This window comes from Heteronotia binoei, chromosome 6 (genome assembly GCF_032191835.1).
Source record: "Heteronotia binoei isolate CCM8104 ecotype False Entrance Well chromosome 6, APGP_CSIRO_Hbin_v1, whole genome shotgun sequence".
Taxonomy (NCBI): Eukaryota; Metazoa; Chordata; class Lepidosauria; order Squamata; family Gekkonidae; genus Heteronotia; species Heteronotia binoei.
This window is the reverse complement of record NC_083228.1, coordinates 491484-512590: the sequence shown is the minus strand read 5'-3', so window position 1 is coordinate 512590 and position 21107 is coordinate 491484. Positions and strand designations below refer to the sequence as shown.

The 21107-nt window shown below is 43.0% G+C and overlaps 1 protein-coding gene across 1 annotated transcript; it reads left to right on the top strand.

Moving 5' to 3' along the window:
• The first annotated feature begins 287 nt into the window (after positions 1-287).
• LOC132573263 (transmembrane protein 254-like) lies at positions 288-19949 on the top strand. The gene is made up of 4 exons (XM_060240766.1): positions 288-364; positions 16351-16454; positions 16848-16907; positions 19709-19949. The coding sequence occupies exons 1-4, from the start codon at positions 329-331 to the stop codon at positions 19860-19862; spliced, it is 354 nt and encodes a 117-aa protein (XP_060096749.1). The 5' UTR covers positions 288-328; the 3' UTR covers positions 19863-19949.
• Positions 19950-21107: the final 1158 nt, after the last annotated feature.

Genomic DNA, 21107 nt, shown 5'->3' with positions numbered 1-21107 from the left:
TGGAGGGGGGGCGGCGAGAAAGCTGAGGAGAAACCCGGTTCCCGCCAAAACCGCTGCTCCGCCCCGCCCCGCCCCCTTCCCTGGCTGTTTGTTTGGAGGCGCACGAGGGGCGAGTGTGGCGCCGCCCCCGCCTGCCGCCGTCCAATCGTCCCGCTCCTCTCCCGGGGCCACGCCTAGAGGGGGCGGGGCGGGGCGGGTGTCTTGATGGCGGGTGGCTCGAGGAGGCCGCCAGTTCCGCGGAGTCCGAAGCGAGGCGAAGATGGCAGCGAAAGGCGAGGCGGGCGCGGAAAGGCCCGCCACCTATTTCAGGCAAACCCACCCGGTGTTTATGGCGGCCGTCGCGTTCTGCCTGGCGTACCACGGCGTGAGTGGGGCCGGAGCGGGGGGGGGGGGGGGTCAGGGCGGCAACAACCCTGCCAGGTAGGCCAGGCTGCTCAAGCGCGCCGAAGGAGCCTCGTAGCGGAGTTGAGCCCGGAGCCGTTCGGTCCTGAGCTGGTTCCCAAGGTGTTTCTTCGCATTCTGGGCAGTTGTCCCTCCTGTTTCTTTTTTGGAGATAGCTCAAGATGGGTGGCCTGGCAGAAAAGAGCGAGAGTCCAGCCACACCCCTTTTGAGTTATGAAGACGTCATAGTTGAATAACGATGGATTTTTTCCTATGACAATAAATACACTAACATGTTGCACCTTACTCTAAGGTTGCAGTAAAAGAAGTACAACTCCTTTTCTTGTAATCTTATATTTTTATCTCTTAACCTCGAAACCCACAGTTTATCAGTTCATTCCCCCCCCCCCCCCCCATTTCATACATGAAGTCCATAAGGGGTTTCCAGATAACAGTAGAATTGCAGATTTATACCCCGCTCTTTTCTCTGAATCAGAGACTCAGAACGGTTCAATCTCTTATATCTTCTCCCCCCATTGTGGGTTTCCTGCATTGTGCAGGGGGTTGAACTAGGTGACTCTGGAGGTCCCTTCCCATTCTATGATTCTAACAGACACCCTGTGAGGTGGGTGAGGCTTAGAGGCTCTCACAGCAGCTGCCCTTTCAAGGACAACCTCTGCCAGAGCTGTGGCTGACCCAAGGCCATTCTGGCAGGTGCAAGTGGAGGAGTGGGGAATCAAACCCGGTTCTCCACACACTTAACCACTACACCAAACTGGCTCTCATTTGGAAAGTGTATTATCCCTAATCAAGGAAGCAACCTTGGCCATCTGCTTTTTCACCAACCGCCGTCCATTCTAGGTATTGTCAAAGTTTCCAATTTTTGAACATAAAACAGCCTTGCTGCCGTTTTCAAATAGAAAAACAAAGTTCTATAAGGTGGTTTTTTGATTATCGATTAGTCCCAACAAAAAAAGTCTCTGGTTTCCATTGTATATTAATCTTCTGGATGGTTGAATGTGTTTCTGGATGGTTGAATGTATTTGTATCCATTTTTTTTTTTTGCTTTATTACATGTCCACCATAGATGGTATGTTTCAGGGTCCTTTCATGCTGTTCACACTTTCAACATTTGTTCAAAACATTTTTATACATTTGGGCTAATTTATCTGGTGACATCATTTGCTTAAAAATTCCTTCAGATTGATACTTGATGTAATAATAATAATACAATAACTTTTTATTTGTATCCCGCCCTCCCCGCAAGCAGGCTCAGGGCAGCTCACAACATGTAAATACAGTGTACAATAAAACCATGTGCAATAATCAATTATAAATTCCAGTTTTAGATTCATATACAATTTCAGTTATAAAATCATCCTTAAAATCATGATTATGGTGCTATACGTAAGATTATGGTGCTATAATTAAGATCTTTCCTAAAATCTGAGACCCTTTCATGTAAATCTGAGACCCTTCAACCACAAATGTTCTCATTGTTGAATTTATATAGTACGTCCAATGTTTTTGCCAATTTTAACAAGTCTTTCACCTGTCTTCAGTTTTAACATGTTTATACATTTTAGCAATGAAATGATCATCATTCATACATAATTTTGTTCCATATACAGTCACAAGTTGCTCAAATCCATTCAGCCTTTTATCAACGTTAAACCTTTCTAGTAATTGTGCATTAAAAACCATTGACAGCTATATCCTTGTGCTGCCAAATCTTCTCTCAGTTTCGATTTGCATTCCCCTTGTGAAAAATTGAATATATCATGATGTTAACCACTTGTGTTTAACAAATTGTGAGTCCAGTCAGGCACCTTTAAGATCAACAAAAGTTTATCCAAGGCATGAGCTTTCATGGTCAAGCACATTTCTTCAGATACGTAGAAATGGAAGTTAACATTTCATATATTTAGATAGGTGCCTCTGCATAGGTGAACAGCAAATTAGTATATAAATTGATGAAGATGTTTTGACATATGCAAAGACTAAATAGTAATAATAAGCTAAGTGTATGGGTCACAATATGTTTGGATTTAATTATGGGGAAAATCCAGTGGAGCAATAAATGTCAGAGTAGGAGGCTAATATGTAAATATATCTCTTATAATAATTAAAAGAAATTGAGACTCTGCTGTTACGCTCCATTCATCTCCTCTCAAGCATGGAGTTAGCTGACAGCATCTTTTCCTTAGGGTGGCTTGGCTTGGAGAAGTGATTTAAAGAGAGAAATCCTTCTCCAAGCCAGCCAATGGAGTGGTGAGGGCTTCAAGAGCTGTACAGTATGTGTGAAAGAGCCACATGTGGCCACCCTGCCAAAGAATAAAGCTAGTGTCCACTGGCACCTCTAAGACCCAGCAGATTGTTATTCAAGGTATGAGCTTTAGAAGCTCACTTCTTCAGATACAATAAAGTAGAAGAAAACCTTTCAAATATATAGACAGAGGCTGAAGAGCAAGTTAGCATATAACATGATTGATGGTATTTTGAGACAAAACAGGACTAATAAATGTATAAGGGCAACCGCTGTATGGATTTAATTAAGGAGAAACAACAGCTGAAGCAATAAGCATGATGATGTTGTGCTACTTACAACTTGTCCTATTTTTCCTTCAAGTTCTTTTTGCTTTGTCTTGATTTCTTGAATCTCTTGTTTGTTTTCTTGAATCTTTTGGCTTATTTCTTGCAGTCCGGTTGAAATCTCAGTTCTTATGTTCTGTATATCTTCCTTGATATCTTGTTGTAGTTGTGTTAATAATCCTCTGTTTCCTTGTTTAAGTTCAGCAGTTAAAGTTTTAATTTACCAGGAAAGGGATTTTTCTAACTTCTCAGCAATAATCTGGATATCTTCGTTAGAACTAATCTCTTCTTTTGTAGACCTTGTTCCAGATACCATCTTTCTTAGCTTTGCTAGTTTGCTTCTACAACCTTTCCATAAAGCTACTATATTTACATAATCATAACATTATAATCTTATGCAGGCTTCTACAGTAAAATATAAATGGACAGGAGCATATCATATCATATATATACTTTAGATATTCAATCAGTTTCTATAGTCACCCCCCCCCCCCCATAGAGGTTTGCTTAACTTGATTTCAGATATCTGCAAAATTTTAGCTTACAGTTGCTATTTCAGGCAATTGATGCAAGGCTTCAATACAAATTTAAAAAATTAAAATAATTATTCACAGTCTTGATTTGAAAAAAAAGGTAAAGGTAAGTAGTTAAGTATGGCTGTGAGAGTTGGACCATAAGGAAGGCCAAGTGCAGAAGAATAGATGCTTTCGCGTTGTGGTGCTGGAGAAGACTCTTGAGAGTCTCTTGAACTGCAAGAAGATCAAATCAGTCCAACCCAGACTGGTCACTGGGAGGTCAGATGCTGAAGCTGAAGTTCCAATACTTTGCCCACCAAATGAGAAGGGAGCACTCACTAGTTCCATTTATGCTCCAAGTAAGATATTTGTATTCCATATTTAATCTTTTAAGTTCAAGAAAGTCAATCCATTTGTTCCTAAAAGACTAACAAAATCTGGGGCAAGGTAGGAGCTTTTGTGAGTCACTGCTCACTTTTTTAAGATACCTTTACAAGGTTGATGGATTTCCATTCTGTACAACTAATGTGGTGCTTTCCATGGAGACAGATCAAGATGATGGTAGCTGTGTTAGTCCATCTGTACCAGGAGATAAGAGTTCAGTAGCATCTGAAAGACTATTAAAATTTGTGACAGGGTAGGCGCTTTCTTGAGTTGCTTCTTTGTTTCTCAGATACGAATACACATACCTTGCCACAAATTTTAAGTCTTTCATGTGCTACTGGACTCTAGCTGTTTTTGATTATTTCTTTTTAGTCATTGCTGACATATGAAGGGATAAATACTGGGTTGTTGTCCTGGAGAACATGAATGACACAGCTTGGGCCATTCTCCAGATGACAACCTTGCCCACCTCTTCTCCCTCCTCACCCCAGTTTTCTAGAAGGTAATTCTTTGAATGGGGGGGACAGGATGGAAGTACAGAGATGTTTCCTGGTTTAAATGCTTTGCTGGCAGAATTGAACAAACTATTTATGAACAGGCCCAGCACACACATGCAATCCTGCTATATGTGTGTAATATATTAGTTTGCACATAGGGTCAAAGCCTTGCCTTTACCAAGGTCACTTATTGCCCGCTCTCTCCAGGGTTCCAGGCACAGGTTCTTTATATCACACCTATCTCTTTAACCTGAAATGGAGGGATTGGTCTTGGGACCTTCTGAAAGCAAAGTTGCTGCTCTTCTCTGCTCTGAGCCACAGCCCTGTAAGTGCCAGCACAGCAGCCATCGTTGTATGGATACTGAGCCCAGTTTAAATTGGGCAAATCAAAATTAAATGATGGAAATAATAAATAAAAGCCATCAGGAAAGAGCTTTTGGAGAAGTATAAGATTACTGATGGGAAAGCTAGATTTGAGCCCTGGCCTGTAGCACTATTACAGAGACCAAGATTTTTGGGCTATGAACTTTTGAGAGTAAAGCTCCCTTTGTCAGATACTGATGAGGGAACTGTGACTCTTGAGGGTTTAATACCCTGAATATCTTGTTGGTCTCAAAGGTGCTCCTGGATTCGAATCTAATTGTTCAACTGCAGATGAACATGGCTGCCCTCTGAAACTCTCTGCGGCTGCTGGGAGAGAGAAGCTTAAGTAGTGTGTATGTGTGATGTGCTGTCTATTCACATCTGAGGGCTTCCTCTTTTCCTTCTCTCTTCAACTTTTCCTAGCATTATTGTTGTTTTCTCTGGTGACTCTTAACTTCTCTTAATGTGACATGACACATCCTTAAAGATCTTTTTCAGTTTCCTTCATGGTTGCCTTTCCAGGTCTCAATCTCCTTCTGATTTCTTGATTGCAGTCTCCTTGTTGGTTGATAATGGAGCCAAGGAATAGAAAATCTTTAACAATTTCCATTTCTTCATTGTCAACCTTAAAGTAGTGTAATTCCCCAGCAATCTTTACTTTTGTCTTCTTGATGTTCAGCAGTAATCCTGCTTTGGCACTTTCTGCTTTAACCTTTAGCAGTAGCCATTTCACTATTTTCTACCAGAAATGGATTGTCATCTGCATATGTCATTAATGTTCTTTCCACCAATTCTCACTCCGCCTTCATTTAAATAATATCTTATCCAGTTTTCCTTATGCTATATTCTGCATATGGAATGAAGAGCTAGGGAGATAAATGCATTGTTGTCTGACCCCTTTGCCAGCAGGAAACCATTCTGTTTCTCCGTATTCTGTCTTAATGGTAGCCTTGTATTCAGAGCACATATTGCACATCAAAATGATCAGATGCTGTGGAGGTACACCTATTTCTTTTAAAACCAGCCATAGCTTTTCAGGGAAAAATATCTTAGGGTTGTAGTGGATAGCTCAATGCAAGTGTCAACCCAGTGTGCTGAAGCGGTGAAAAGGGCAAACTTTATGTTAGGGATTATTAGGAAAGGGATTGAGAATAAAACAGGCAATATTGTAATGTCCCTGTATATATGGTTCTGGTCATCATATCTCCAAAAGGACATTGCAGAACTGGAAAAAGTACAGAGGAGGGCAACTAAGATGATTCGAGAGTTGGAGCACCTTTCCTATGAAGAAAGGCTGAAGTGTTTGGAACTTTAGAAAAGAGACCACTAAAGGGGGGGGGGCATGATAGAGGTTTATAGAATTGTGCATGGGGTGGAGAGAGTCGACAAAGATCAATTTTTCTCCCTCTCCCAAAATACTAGAACTTGAGGGTGTCCAATGAAGCTGATGGGTGGTAGGTTCAGGACAGACAAAAGGAATTACCACTTTACATAGGAGTGATTAAAATGTGGAATTCGCTGCCAGAGGATGTAATGAGGGCTACAGAAATAGTTTTAAAAGGAGATCAGATAGATTCATGGAGGCGACGTCTATCAGTAGCAGCTAGCCATGGTGACTGAGGAGAACCTTGACATTCAGAGGCACTAAGCCTCTGAATCCCAGAGCCACGAGGGAACATCAGGAGAAGGTCTTGGCCTCTATGCTATGGTATTGATCATCCAATGGAACTGGTTGGCCACTGTGTGAGTAAGGATACTGGACTGGATGGACTATTGGTCTGATCCAGCAGGGCTCTTCTTATGTCCTTAAGATCTACTCAATCAAAAGCTTTGCTTATGGAGAGATCTGTGAAAACAGGAGTGTTACAAACACTTACTGGACTATATGTATAAAATGTTGGAAGCAACCTTAAAAGAAGCATCTCTGCGAAAGGATGCAGTCAGTTAATTTAAAAGCAGCTTTAGCATAGGGACAGCGAAACAAACAGCAGCAACAAGGCTGAGGAAACTTTGTCAGCCAGCAAGAAAACAGTCAGAATGGCATGGGAATGGCTAACTAGAGCAGGGCTGGGTAATTAGATGGCTCTTGGCAACGAAAACAGTTTTATTCCTAAGCACCATTTATTGGCCTTCAGCTGTGAAGCATGGGAAATAGGTTATGTGCCTCTGAGCACATATGGAATGGAGAGAGCCAGCTTGGTGTAGTGGTTAAGTGTGCAGACTCTTATCTGGAAGAACCGGGTTTGATTCCCCACTCCTCCACTTGCACCTGCTGGAATGGCCTTGGGTCAGCCGTAGCTCTGGCAGAGGTTGTCCTTGAAAGGGCAGCTGCTGTGAGAGCTCTCTCAGCCCCACCCACCTCACAGGGTGTCTGTTGTGGGGGAGGAAGGTAAAGGAGATTGTGAGCCACTCTGAGTGGAGGGCAGGATATAAATCCAATATTGTCTTTTTATTTTCCTTGTCTAATGAGTTGGTGCAGTGAGCCCATTCCCTGAGGCAGCATTTCTCATGTGAAAGAGGGTCCCAGGCTTTGACAGGTTTGTTTTTAAATCTTGTTTTAGATACACAATACAGACACATTCGACAGTTTCACGGATCGCAATACACAGAACATAAGCAGCTGACTGTGTGAGTCAGGTAAATTAGGAATAATTGTCTTTGTAACATTAGATTACTCAGTGAGAGAAGCTGACTAAGAATCATTGTAGGACACAAGAACATATTTGTAAAATTGTTCACTGTCTATTCACCCTGTCATTATCTTGGATAACACCTGTATCTCTTACCTAATCGCATACCTTTTCTTCTACACATCATCATCTGTGAATATAGTTTTTGTTTTTCATCTTCCTGTTCCATTTAGCAGTTTCTACCCAGTTAAGTTAAACAGTACTTCTGTGCTGATGCATTTGGAGCCTGTTGCTCAGAAGAAAAACAATAGCATACTTAGTTATACTAATCTATAGGAAGGTACAGCTTCTCATTCCAGAAGTTATAGAAGGGTTACCTCTTGTTTGAAAAATTGGATTTATTCCACTTCTTAACTATGTAGTCAGATGTGAGGGCGATCTGGCTGCAACATCTGTCACCCCATTGATTGCCAGGGTTGCTTCGGCCGATCTTGCTGGTAATCTCCCTTACCTCCCTCTGCGCGCTTAGTGGAAGAGAACAGCTATGCCAGATAGGAGTGTACCATTCTTCAGGCAAGGGTATATGATAGCTGCTGTGATCTATAATGTTTAATCCTGTGAAAGATTTCCAGCTGCTTACAATCATTGTCTTTACCGGCAATGAGTGTATGTGGTGGAAAGTGTCATTAACTCACAGTCAACTTGTGCCATTTTCAAGGCTTAAGAGACATTCATAGGTGCCTGGTGTTTCTTGAAGGTCTCCCATCCAAATACTAACCAAGGTCAACCCTGCTTAGGACACCTGCTACAGGTCTGTGTTTGATGAGAGTATTATCACAGACACTGGGATCCTCAGGAAAATAGAAACCAGCCATTTGACACAGGACTCTCACCAAAACTTTTTTAATTGTTGTGCAGCTCCATGGTGTATGTACAGCATCAGCTGTAGGGGAGCCAGATTTCCACCATTTATACCAGTTGGTTCCAGAGATTCAATTTAATCTATGAGGAGTCAGATGCCATTGTAGGACCTTATAATAATTTTCCTTCAGTTGAACGCTAATAGATGTCAGTGCATTAGAGGTAAAGATAAATTGCCCCTGCTTATCTGCCATTTTCTGTTTTAATACAGAACCCTGATTTAAGATCTTACAAAGATCTTGCTGAGGCAAGATCCTTTGATTCTTTACATTCACAAACAAGTTTTTCAAAGTCTGTTTATTTTGTTTGTAACTCACTCAATGCTGTGTTGCAATTACAAACGTTTGTGTATAACACTTGTGGTTTTTTGTGTTGCACCTGAGCTAGTCACCATACCAAGTAAATTTGGACTTATGAGTCACTATACCATAAAGGCCGTAGCCATTGCCCCAAGTGAAGTGTCAGAGTCACCATGAGGTACAGGAGGTGCTAGATTCAAAAGTAAAAAGGGGAGTGCTGTACTATCTAGTCCGCTGGAAATACTTCCCACCAAGCTGTGACGAATGGGTCAAGTCATTGGACCTACATGCCCGCTCCCTTCTGAAGAAGTTTTACCTACTGCACCCAGACAAACCCCGAGCAAGAGCTTAGGGGGGGCAGTATGTCAGACACTGGAATGCTCTCATGCTAAGATATGATGCTGGGTGCAAACTGCAATGTATTGCTTGACCTAACTGACTCCATTTTCTAACATTTGCTACTAACCCCAAATAGAAGCCTTGCATATCAAAGTAGAAGTGAAGCTGTTACTAACCCTACTGTGAATTCCTGTCCTTGGTACTAACAAAGGCAACAATCCTTTGAAGATAAAATGCCTCAGGGAAGCCAGCAGAGCTGTTCCTGTGAGAAGGGGAACCACAGCGAGATAAGGGAAAGCAAATGTGTGAAATGTATCACCCTAATGTGGGAATGTAGTTTTTGTTTAGAAAAACCTTTGACGTGCATTTAGTTAAAACATCTAGGCTCTAGGAAAAGAGTATCAGTTCCAATGTATCCATGCTCAGAAACTATGGACTATCAAATAAAGCCTTGACATTGTAACAAATGGAAGTCTGCTTACTTTGAAGTTCCACTGTCTGACACTATACAAAGTTCACCTTATATACATCTTGCCGATTTCTCTCTCTTGCATTAAAAAAGGCCTGGTCTTTTATTCACATAAAAGGCTTGACTTTATGTGGGAAGGGGAAATTCCAATTGCAGAGATGAAGCAAATATTCACGACTAGAGCTAGGGCTGCAATTTTGGAGTGATGTTGTTTTGACTGCTTGATGATCTAGTTTCTACACAGGCCTTGCCAATGTCTCATCTGCTGAACAAGGCACAGTTGTGCAATGGCCTGGCAGGGTGTGTGGTGTGTCAAGTGGGGTTGCTAGGGTGTGGCTAGGTGAATGGTGGATCATGTCTGTCTGCTTCCTTTAGACTACAAAAGAGTAACGTGGGTAGAAAGAGCTACCATACCTTCTGAGTTTTGATATCCAGCCACTGACATATTGGTTGTGCTAGGTGATGTCTTAAAGCAGACTCTTGATGCATTAAAACCAAGGAGGCTTCTTCTGATGACTTCAGTCTCTCTAGCCTCATCCGTAGGGATGGGCACAGACAGAACATTTTGGTTTGGTCTGGGGATCATGAGGTAGGTGGCCCTGGACTGAACCCCCTGGGCCCAAAACCCCACCTGAACAGAACCACTTCAGGCAGTGTCAGGCCCTGCCCCTGGCATTTTCATATTACCCATATGCAGCGCACTCCTGCAAGTTCCAGATAGTGTCAGGCCCTGCCCCTGACATGCTCGTGTTTTCTGGAAGTGATGCACATCGATGATGTGCTAGTGTCACTTCCGGAGAACGTGTGACCGCTGGGGTCGGGGCCCGACGCTACCTGGCTGGTAGGCATGCATCATGGTGAACATGATTCCAAGCTTGCTTCAACTTATGAGCCCCGAACTGGGCCAGGCCGGACTTTGGCTTGCAGTTTGGGTCTGTGCCCATCCCTACATCCATCAGTTTGCAGTGCTGCAGCTTTTTACTTTCTAATCATTTAATCTGGGCTGGTGCCTGTGAAACACAGCATAACATACCTTTTGTGACCTGTGTTCAGTTTCCAAAGGGGGATGTAGGCAGAGCTGAAAGCAACTAGTCTTGGAGTAAAATACGAAGGCCAACCTTCCCCCTCCCCCGATTCTCAGGCTCTAAGAGTTAGGCTCAGTTTAAATGTAACTCAGAATTTTGATTTAATGATAGCTTGTTTGTGAAACTAGAATTTGGCCCTCAGGTGCTCTATCAAACCCTTGTTTTGCACAACCAATGTTGGTTTAAGAACATAAACCCTGCTGGTTTAAGAACATCAGAAGAACCCTGCTGGATCAGACCAGTGGTCCATTAATTCAGCATACTGTCTCATACCAGTGTGGTGTATGGGTTAAGAGAGTCAGACTCTAAACTGGAGAACCAGGCTTGATTCCCAATTCTTCTACATGCAGCCAGCTGGGTGACCTTGGATCAGACGATGACAACAACAACAACCTTTATTGGCATAACAGCACAATCAGCAAGGGAGAAAACATATATTACCCCAACATTTGAAACATTCCTCTCTTAGAATCACAGCATAGATATTTTGCCACAGCCTCAATAATCTCAGGGTTATGAGAGGACAATAGGAAAAGAGTCTTACCACCATAAGATTGTCCCTCATGATTTCGAAGAAGAGGATCTAAGTAAATGGCATGAATAACACAGTAAAATGTACAATGCAGGAGAACATGTTCAGTACTTTTCCTTGGATCAGACAGTTCTCTCAGAGCTGTTCTCTCAAGAGCAGTTCTCTCAAAGCTCTCTCAACTCCACCTATCTGACAGGGTGCAAGGAGAGGAAGGGAAGGAGATTGTAAGCTTCTCTGAGACTCTTTTGGGTAGTGAAGGGTGAAGTGTAAATCCAATCTCTTCTTCAGTTCCTCTGAAGGGCCAACAACGGCATAGAGGCTGAGGCCTTCCTCTCCTAGCACTGGGATTCAGAGGCTTAGTGCTTCTGAATGTGGAGGTTCCCTTTAGTCACCATGGTTCACTGGCACTGATAAATCAGTCTGACCCCCTCTAAAGTTATTTATTCCTCTGACAATCCATGCCAGTAGAGAGCCAGTTTGGTGTAGTGGTTAAGTGCACTGACTCTTATCTGGGAGAACCGGGTTTGATTCCCAACTCCTCCACTTGCACCTGCTAGAATGGCCTTGGGTCAGCCATAGCTCTGGCAAAGGTTGTCCTTGAAAGGGCAGCTGCTGGGAGAGCCCTCTCAGCCCCACCCGCCTCACAAGGTGTTTGTTGTGGGGGAGGAAGATAAAGGAGATTGTGAGCCGCTCTGAGTGGAGGGCAGAGTATAAATGTCTTCTTCATGCATCCTCTGGCAGCAGGTTCCATGTATTAATCACTCACTGTGTAAAGAAGTATTTCCTTTTGTCTATCCTGAATCTACTGCCTGACTGACCCAAGCAAACCTTTTACAGAGAAATATTGTCCTGTATTATCCTTTCATTGGAGTCTTCCAGTAAGTAATTTCGCTCAATGCTTCCGCAGGTGTGCCATGAGTGCTAAAAAGAAATCAGGATGTTCAAAAATTCCTCCTGTATTTTCTATGCAAGAAGCAGTGAAGTTTTTCTGTAGTGCAAAAAGTGTGTAGTTCCTCACATTACAGATTTTAAATGATTTGGATTGGTAGCACAAAACTTGCTACCCATTCCTTTTGTCAAGGAATGTTCTCTTTTTATTTACTATTTCTGTACAATTTCCTACCTTGGACCTGCTAGAATTGTGGTCTGACTTCTTCGCAAATAAGGGCAAGAAAGTTATTTCTATCTTACTGATGGCAACAAGGTTAGCCATTGCTTCCAAATGAAATGACAAGGAAGCACCCACTTTAGAACTATCGTTTGATAAACTATGGACACAATTTGGGATTGGAAAGATCGCTGATAGTCTAAACCCTCCAGTGATGATACAAATGACACCTTTGTCGGTACCTGGCTCCTGATTCTGCAATATTTAGCTGAAAATGAGATTTTATTTAGCCGAGAACGAGATTATTCCATCGAATGTAGGTAGGTGGGGGGGGGGGGACTGGCCAAAGGTCTCGCAGTGAGCTTCCATAGCACGAGTGGAGATTTGAACCTAGATCTCACTCTAACCACTATTCCTCAGAGTGGTTATTTATTTATATTTATGTAAAATATTTATTAGCTCTCTTCCTTCCTTAATGGAGTTCAAGGTGCCTTACAATATTGATACAATCTCTTCCTTTGAGAACGCACGCATAGCTGGTCTTGAGGACAAAAGGAGATTGAGGAAGAATCGCACTGCTACGGGACCAACCCTAAATCAGACTTTTCCCTGCAGCCGCTGTGGCCGGACCTGCCTGTCCCACATTGGTCTTGTCAGCCACCAGCGAGCCTGCAGCAAACGTGGACTATTGCACCCTTCTTAAATCTTCGTTCGCGAAGCCAAGCCGAGAGACAATATTGATAAAATAAAAACATTAACCCCAATTAGGACTACTTTAATTAAATGCAGTCTTCCCTTAAATTTAATTAAACGCAGTCTTGCTTGAAGGGAAGGGCAGCCTGGCAAATGGAATGCAATTATAAAATGGGGAGGATGTTCCATAATTGTGGGGCTGGCACTGAAAAGATCCTCTCTTGTGTATTCATGGAACAAGCTTCTTTGATTGATGGTGTCGTCAGGCGGGCTTTTCCCTTGTGTTTTGAATTCCCAGGCAGAAACAAATGGGAGCAGACTGTTAAGAGTGTTGGACCCAGGTTCTGTCTCCATAGAAGCTTGCTGGGTGAATGTGGGTCAATCACTGTCTACCGTACCAGGGTTGTTGCAAGGATATAATAGAGGTGAACAATTCTGTAAGCTGCTTTGGGTCTCCATTGGGGAGCCAAGAGGGGTATAAATGTCCCAATGAAGAAATAACCATCTGCCCAAGTTCACTTTAATCCACTACAAGGATCCTGTCTCCTAAGAAAGTGCTGGTAAATGTTCTGATGGTCACTTTCTTAGAATCTCACAATATGATTATTTTGAACCTCTTCAGATGGCAAAGGATTCCAGCGGCATTTCAATCTTTGTGTGTTTTTCTTGTCACAACCTGCTGTTGTGCAGGTCTCAGGAAGCATGCAAGTTACAAAAGAGAGCTGGCTCGAAGCAGTAATCTAGGAGAACTGGAATCTGCAGCAGGCTTCTGTGATCCACATTTAGCAATCGTGTTGAGGTTGCAACTAGCTTCCGATTGTAATTGCTGCATCCTTGTGCTGTTCTTTTGCTCAAAGGACTAAAGGTAGAGCAGGTTCTGCTGAGTTGGAGTCTCAGGGATGTTGAACTCATTTGTTATGAGTGTCGGTTCTGATATAAATGAGACCTTGTCCGGCTGGACTGGGCTGTGTTGGGCTGGGCCATATGTGTACCTATTTAAGATTAGCCAACAGAGATAATAACTTTTTAAAGGACACAGACAAACATGACTAAAGTTTTTTTTAAACAAACTTAAAACATGCTTAAAACATTAGCACTTGTTGGTCTTAAAGGTGCTTTCTTTGTATTTCTCCCATGGCATTCAGGGAACTGGGCAAAGGAAGCTCTGGCTCTTTCCTTTCTTCCCCAGGGGACCAGGAGGGGGAGGAGCCTCAGCCAATGGAGAAAATAGAGGTTTTGCTCCTGTGCGATTGAGCAAACCTTGTAAAGCAAGCTTAGATGCAAAAGGAAGCAAGAGAGAGGGAGAAGGAAGCAGACGAGTCACTTGCTTGGGGGCTTGATAGCAGCCCTCCAGGGGCCTCATTAGGCCCCCAGGCTGCATGTTTGACACCCCTGCTTTAGATGCTGCAATCTTATGGGCTTGGTGGGACTTTGTCTTCTGATCCTGAAACAGCTTCCATTCCTTTGTGGCAGGACCAACTGAAAGACAAGCTTTCGTGGGCCTCTTTGTGCCAGCTCTTAACTGAGTATACCAGGGAATTATGTTTGACCGTGGTTTTGCTTAGGTGGTTTTTTGGGCTGGATACAGCTACCTAGGACAGATCCCTAGACAGGCAAATGGGGATTGGAACGAATACTTCCTCTGAACTGTGGAGTGTCATGAGCAAAAATTCTACTTTGTGAGCTACTGACTTTAAAGTTGTGAGCTACTGTATACATTAGTTTGCTTGGGGGCCATTTTTCCTGACACAAGACAAAAACATGTGAGCTGGAGGCTAAGAAAACTGAGCTGGTGATCACTAACTCTATTTAGAGGGAACACTGACTGGAACTCTTCCCTCTGTAGGGCTGCTGGGTGCCCTGGGAACTGATTGCTTTTCATTTATACAGAGCAGCATAGCCCAACCTATGGTCCCAGAGCCCAGAGTGGGCCACAAAAACCATGAAAGGGCAGCATCATTGATTTGTGCATGCTGTTTTTTAAAGCGGGCTCAGGAGTGGATCAAGTGCTAGTATAATTGCTGTGCCAAGCAGATATCCTGACTGAGGTGGCAGAACTTGTTTATTACTGACTCTAGCAGTACTTCAGCTCTGGGGAAGAAATCCCTGGTTTTATTAGAGTGAAGCCTGGTATGAAGTTAATTCCCTTGGCACACACCAGATAAGCATTCTGCAGGGTGGCCCGAAGGCTGACAGCTGAAGTCTGGCAGCAGTGTTCTGAGGGAAGAGGAAACAGGCTGCAAAATACGCTGCTTTTGGCTTATCTGGAGTACTTCATCAGATGCATGGAAGTTACAGTGAAGAAAAAGCCAAAGGGCTGCGGAGTACAGGAAGTTCAGGGTGAGGTGTCATTAGATGAAAATTGAATCCAGAAAGAGTAACTGACCCCTTGTTGGCAAAACTAGTGGACGCCAGGCATGACTGAGCAAGAACATGGGACTCTCAACTGAATTGGGTGAAAGAAACATCGAGCAGACGGAAGAAAACCATCATGGAAAATTGAAGTGTTTTATTAAGACCCTTATATGATGTGGGAATTCCTTATTATTGGGAAACTCTTTAAGGAAAAATTTGTCTCCAAAGTGAGAAGAAAGGAAATTCCGAGATAAAAGTGTGAACAGCATAGAGAAAACTAGTCTGAGGGGCAAGCTGTTTTGACCTCTGCTTTTGGGGGTAAACAACCTTCAGAAAATAGAGATGAAGAACTGGAAATTTTGAGACTGAAAGAAACTAGAGGGAGTACTGATTACTGCTGTTGACATCCCATGGGGTCTAGTGGTTAGAGTCTCGGACTGAAATCTGAGAGACCCAGGTTCCAATGCCCACGGCCACGCTGAGCCTCACAGGGTTGCTGGAGGATGAAGTTGGAGGCAGAGAAAACTGTCAGCTGGTGAGAAACTGAGAAAAAGAGGGTATAAACATTTAAACTGATACAAAAAAATCAGTCCCCTACTGTTGGAATAGTCAGACCTTGAATTTCTTTTGAGCTCTTGTGCTTACTATGAACTCCTGTGCTGTCTCGTCATTTTCCGGTCATGAGGACTAGAAACTTTTACCTGGGATAATTATTTATATCTTGTTAGGGGAGGGCGGGATATAAATATAATAAATAAGGGATTCTTAAGCAGCTGTTAATTTCTATGCTGTGCCCCATTCTGGATGTTGTGTTTCTAGAACTGAGCTAAAAAGAATGCCTGTTACCAAAGAAATGACAGCAGCACTACATGGGTACCCTTTTGCTTTTCTGTTGTGTAAGACATATATGTCATTCATTTAGCATATAAGGACCTCCGAAGACTGAGCTTGACAAGAGACAGCCAGTGCACTGTAATGGCTAATAGTATCCGGGGATGTGGGTTCGAGTCCCCACTCATGCTATGGAAGCTCACTGGGTGACCTTGGGTGACTCATGTCCTCTCAGCCTTGCCTACCTCACAGGATGAATTGTGAGGATCAAATGGAGGTGAGGAGAATGATAAGGTGATGTGGAAATGTCTAATCAATGCTCAGGAATATGCCTCTCTCCTTTTCCTCTCTCATAGTGGACAGTCTTTTCACCAGAAACATTTCCCTATGACTTCCTGGGACCAGTAGGCACCTTCACAAAATTCCTGGTGGAGCATCACAAGATCTATGTTGATATTGCGTAAGTAGAATTTTAAAAAAGAGCCCCAGATTCCATGCTCTGTGTCTTGGTCCTCCTGGTTATCCAAGAGTGGGGATGGGGGCTTAAGGGTCAGGGTCAGCAGCAATTGGCTAAAAAGAGCAAGCTCTTGATCAGGCATGCTTTTGAGGATGCAGTTTGGGGTCCAGACCGGGGTGCTTTAGGTCTTGGATGGTTATAGAAGCAACACCCCCCCCCCCTCTCCATTTAAGTTCTGGGGTATGGGAGCTGCATTAAGGATACAGGTCAGTGAGGGGCAGGAAAGCCTCTGCGTTTTAATTACATTGTAGTGAGGGATGCACCAATCAGACCTCTGCCTCAGGCCACATATGAAGCAACATATTCCAAAACCATTGCTTTCCCCCTCATTTTCAGGTATGCCATCGTCTGGCTAATTCACATTGTAGAAGCACTTTACTGTATCAAGCTGTGCCGGTAAGTCTTTTCTTCTCTTCCCTCCCTCCCTCGCCCAGATGAAGTCAAAAACATGCTACAGGATTGTACTGCTCTAAATGTGAGCTCCCCTATACAAAAACATTCCCTACACATAGGAAGTGCTATGTTGGGGTGGTGTGTGTGTGTGTCTTGTTTTCCCTGACATGCTGGGTGTCTATGAAAAAGGATCTATAGGGTGCTGAGAGTGGTTAATCGTGTAGCGTGAAGTAAAATCATCCCAGCTTACACCTCATCTGCTAAACCTGGGCCTATATTACAATTTGCCTAGAGTTGTCTTACCATTTTTTTTAAAAAAAATTGAGATTGATGGTAAGAATTGTGATGTACTTCCTGATTGTAGAGTCCATTCACAGTGGCAATTTGTATCTTTTCAATTAGATTTGAATCCAGTAGCACCGTCAAGACAAGGAGGATTGTCAAAGTATAAGCTTTCAGGAGTCAGTGCCTTTTCAAACTGAGGAAATCTGGCAAATCTCAACAGTGGTAGAATTGCATGATTTAGTCCCTCACAGTGGAGATGCAATAGAATTAATGAGGCTAATTAGGGAGAGGAGGTCCTTGTACAGCCTGCTATATTCTCCAAGCAGATTAGGTAGCCCAGGGTCGTAAGAACATAAGAAGAGGCTTGCTCGATCAGACTGGCAGAGACTGACCAAGAGAGAGATCTTGGGGTCGTGGTAGATAACTCACTGAAAACGTCAAGACAGTGGGCGATTGCAATAAAAAAGACCAATGCCATTCTGGGAATTATTAGGAAGGGAATTGAAAACAAATCAGCCAGTATCATAATGCCCCTGTATAAATGGATGGTGCAGTCTCATTTGGAATACTGTGTGCAATTCTGGTCACCGCATCTCAAAAAGGATATTATAGCATTGGAAAAAGTCCAGAAAAGGGCAACTAGAATGATCAAAGGGTTGGAACACTTTTCCTATGAAGAAAGGTTAAAACGTTTGGGGCTCTTTAACTTGTAGAAGCATCAACTGTGGAGTGACATGATAGAGGTTTACAAGATAATGCATGGGATGGAGAAAGTAGAGAAAGAAGTACTTTTCTCCCTTTCTCACAATACAAGAACTCATGGGCATTCAATGAAATTGCTGAGCGGTCAGGTTAAAATGGATAAAAGGAAGTATTTCTGCACCCAAAGGGTGATTAACATGTTGAATTCACTGCCACAGGAGGTGGTGGCGGCTACAAGCATAGACAGCTTCAAGAGGGGGTTAGATACAAATATGGAGCAGAGGTCCATTAGTGGCTATTAGCCACAGTGTGTGTATATATATGTGTGTGTATATAATTTTTATATATATAATTTTTGGGGGGCCACTGTGGCACAGAGTGTTGGACTGGATGGGCCATTGGCCTGATCCAACATGGCTTCTCTTATGTTCTAGTAGGGTCCATCTAGTCCAGCATCCTGTTTCACACAGTGGCCAACTAGATACTATGGAAGGTCAACAACAGGGCAGAGAGGCTGAGACCTTCCTTTGATGTTGACTCTGGGATTCAGAGGCTTTGTGCCTCTGAATGTGTAGGTTCCCCTCTATTCCCAGTGCTAGTAGCCATTGATAGACTTATCCTCTGTGAATCTTGTCCCTTTGAAATCTGTTTATTCCTCTGTCAGCAAATTCCACATTTTAATCACTCTCTGTATAAAGTAGTAATTCCTTTTGTTTGTCCTGCACCTGCTGCCCATCCACTTCATTGCATGCTCTCGAGTTCTAGTATTTTGGGAGAAGGATAAAAATTTCTCTTTGTCAACTCTGTCCACCCCATGCATAACTTTATAAATCTCTATCATGTCCCCCCTTAATTATTTCTTTTCTAAACTGAGTAATCCCAGGCTCTTCAGCCTTTCCTTATAAGTCAGGTGTCTCAACCCCCTTATCATCTTGGTTGCCCACCTCTGTATTTTTTCCAGCTCTGCCTTGCTTGTCCTGTCTCCAGCTTATAGTCACATGATCATACAGATTCTGTGCAGCATCCTTTCACAGGCTTTCAGCTTCCTTCATTACACTTCTTTCGCAGTATTTGTCATGTGATCTTCCTGAACAAGGGCTCTGTCATTAGAGGCTTCAGAAGGATGTAGGAGGCATCACCGCAGGATCTGCAGGAAGCTCCCATTCAGGAAAAAGCTACTCCTATAGAGGAGGGTCCTTGAAGGGAATCCTCCCCAAAATTTTGTAATTACCCCTCCAACTGTGGCAGCTATTTTGTGACTGACCCCACCACCCCATAGTGATCATATTGTGGTGTCACCCTCAGCCTTTTCTCAAGATTCCAGAAGAGCCCACAGCTTGATAGGAACATAAGCAGACCCTGCTGGATCAAACCAGGGAGGCTCCATCTAGTCCAGCATCCTGTCTCACACAGTGGCCAACCAGTTCCTCTGGAGGGACAGCTGCAGGGCAGAGAGGCCAAGGCTTTCCACTGATGTTGCCTTCTGGCTCTAAGGTTCAGACTGGTTTTCTGCCTCTGAATGTGGAGGTTCCCTTTAGTCACCATGGCTAGTAGTCACTGATAGGTAGATTCATGAGGACAGATAAAACTGCTTATTGTTGTGGCCACCACTACATCCTGTGGCAGTAAATTCCACATTTTAATTCCTCTTTGATCAGTCAAGAGACCCTGTCATAACTATTAATTTCAAATTCCAACTCTCTGTTTTTGATTGGAGGGCTTTTTGCACCTCTCCACCTCCCTTCCCAATCTATACTTGCGCAATATGAATATTGAAAGTTGATTGAATATTGAAAGGGTTTGTGTCTTCCCTCCAGGGACAAAGGCATCACAGATCGTTCGACCCAGTTCCAGTGGGTGATTCAAACATTTTGTTTTGGAGGGACTTCCATTATCTACTTGCTGCTTTACACCCCGCCGAAGGAAGAAAATACCAAAGAAGGACTGGACCGGAAGAAAAAGAAAAACTAAAAAATACAGTAAAGGCTTTGGGTATTGTTTTTTGCTGGAGGATGTAGGTATTGCAAAATACTTACATGCTTGGGAAAATTTCTTATCTTCTAGGGGTGTCTCTTGGTCTTGCAGTTCTAAGGAGAGCAAAGAAAGGAGCTTATGAAATTCTTGATGAACAAGGACCTTTATAATTTGATCAGAGAAAATAAATTCAAATGTCCCCCTCTACAAGTGGCTTTATAGGGGCAGGAGAGCATGAGAGCTTGCCACCAGAACTTCCATTTCTGACATATGTGACCATTGTTCCCTCTAAGCTGCACTAGGGGGCACTAATGCACAAAATTTTAACAAGCAGCTCAGGTATTTCTGCTTCAGCTCGCAACTTCTATTGGAAACAATGGAGGATGGGGGCACTTTCTTCTGGGGCCCATAGAATTGGAGCCCCTGGTCCAATCTTTTTGAAACTTGGGGAGGTTTTTGAGCACTAGCAGCTATGCTGTAACTTTGGTGCCTCTACCTCCCCAAAGATACCACCCCTCCCCAGATACTTCCAGATCAATTCTCCATTATAGCCTAGGGTTTTTTCAGGTTTTTTTTTTACAATAATGATCCCTATAGGCTACAATGAAGCTGGAAAAAGTGGGGGGCTTTGTACATTCCTGTTATGCTTTTCAGTATAGTTTGTAAGCTGCCTTTGGGACACAAGAAAAAGTGGGATATAAATATTTGAACAAATAAATAGTTTGGGCAGATTGATAACATTTAAGCAACTTCCTGTTTGTTAGGTTAGGCAGGATTCTGACAGTGATTGTTCCTCCTCTGTTATACTTGACCTGTAATGCTGGTTGTCATATTTCACTAAAAAAATAAAAGAGTAAACTGCAAGCATTCTCTCCCCCCCCCCCCCCTCCCGCAAAGTGTTGGCATGTTTTTATGGCTTAGCACAGAACTGGGATGTTCACCAGAGGTCAGGTCTACCAATATAGTGAAAAGAAAGGGGTAGATCTATTCTCTTGAGGCCAGGTCTACCAACATAGTGCACTGGGGTGGGTAGACCTGCTCTCTGGAGGACAATATAGTGGAAAGGTGTGGGTGAAATTTTACTTGAGTCTGTTTTCTCTCATAATGTTTAAATTCTTAAAATATAGTTTAAATATAATTTTAAAAGGATGTATTCTGCGATTTTTACAAGGTGATGGAACTAATCTTCTAAAAAACAGACTCCCTCACAACTTTAATGCTGCTAGCTATTTCTGCTCACAA

Bases quoted from the DNA above. Each gene is read 5' to 3' on its own strand.
- LOC132573263 (XM_060240766.1), top strand. From the start codon at position 329: ATGGCGGCCGTCGCGTTCTGCCTGGCGTACCACGGC. The intron at 16,455-16,847 runs GTAAGTAGAATT...CCTCATTTTCAG, and splicing joins AAGATCTATGTTGATATTGC to GTATGCCATCGTCTGGCTAA. The intron at 16,908-19,708 runs GTAAGTCTTTTC...TCTTCCCTCCAG, and splicing joins TACTGTATCAAGCTGTGCCG to GGACAAAGGCATCACAGATC.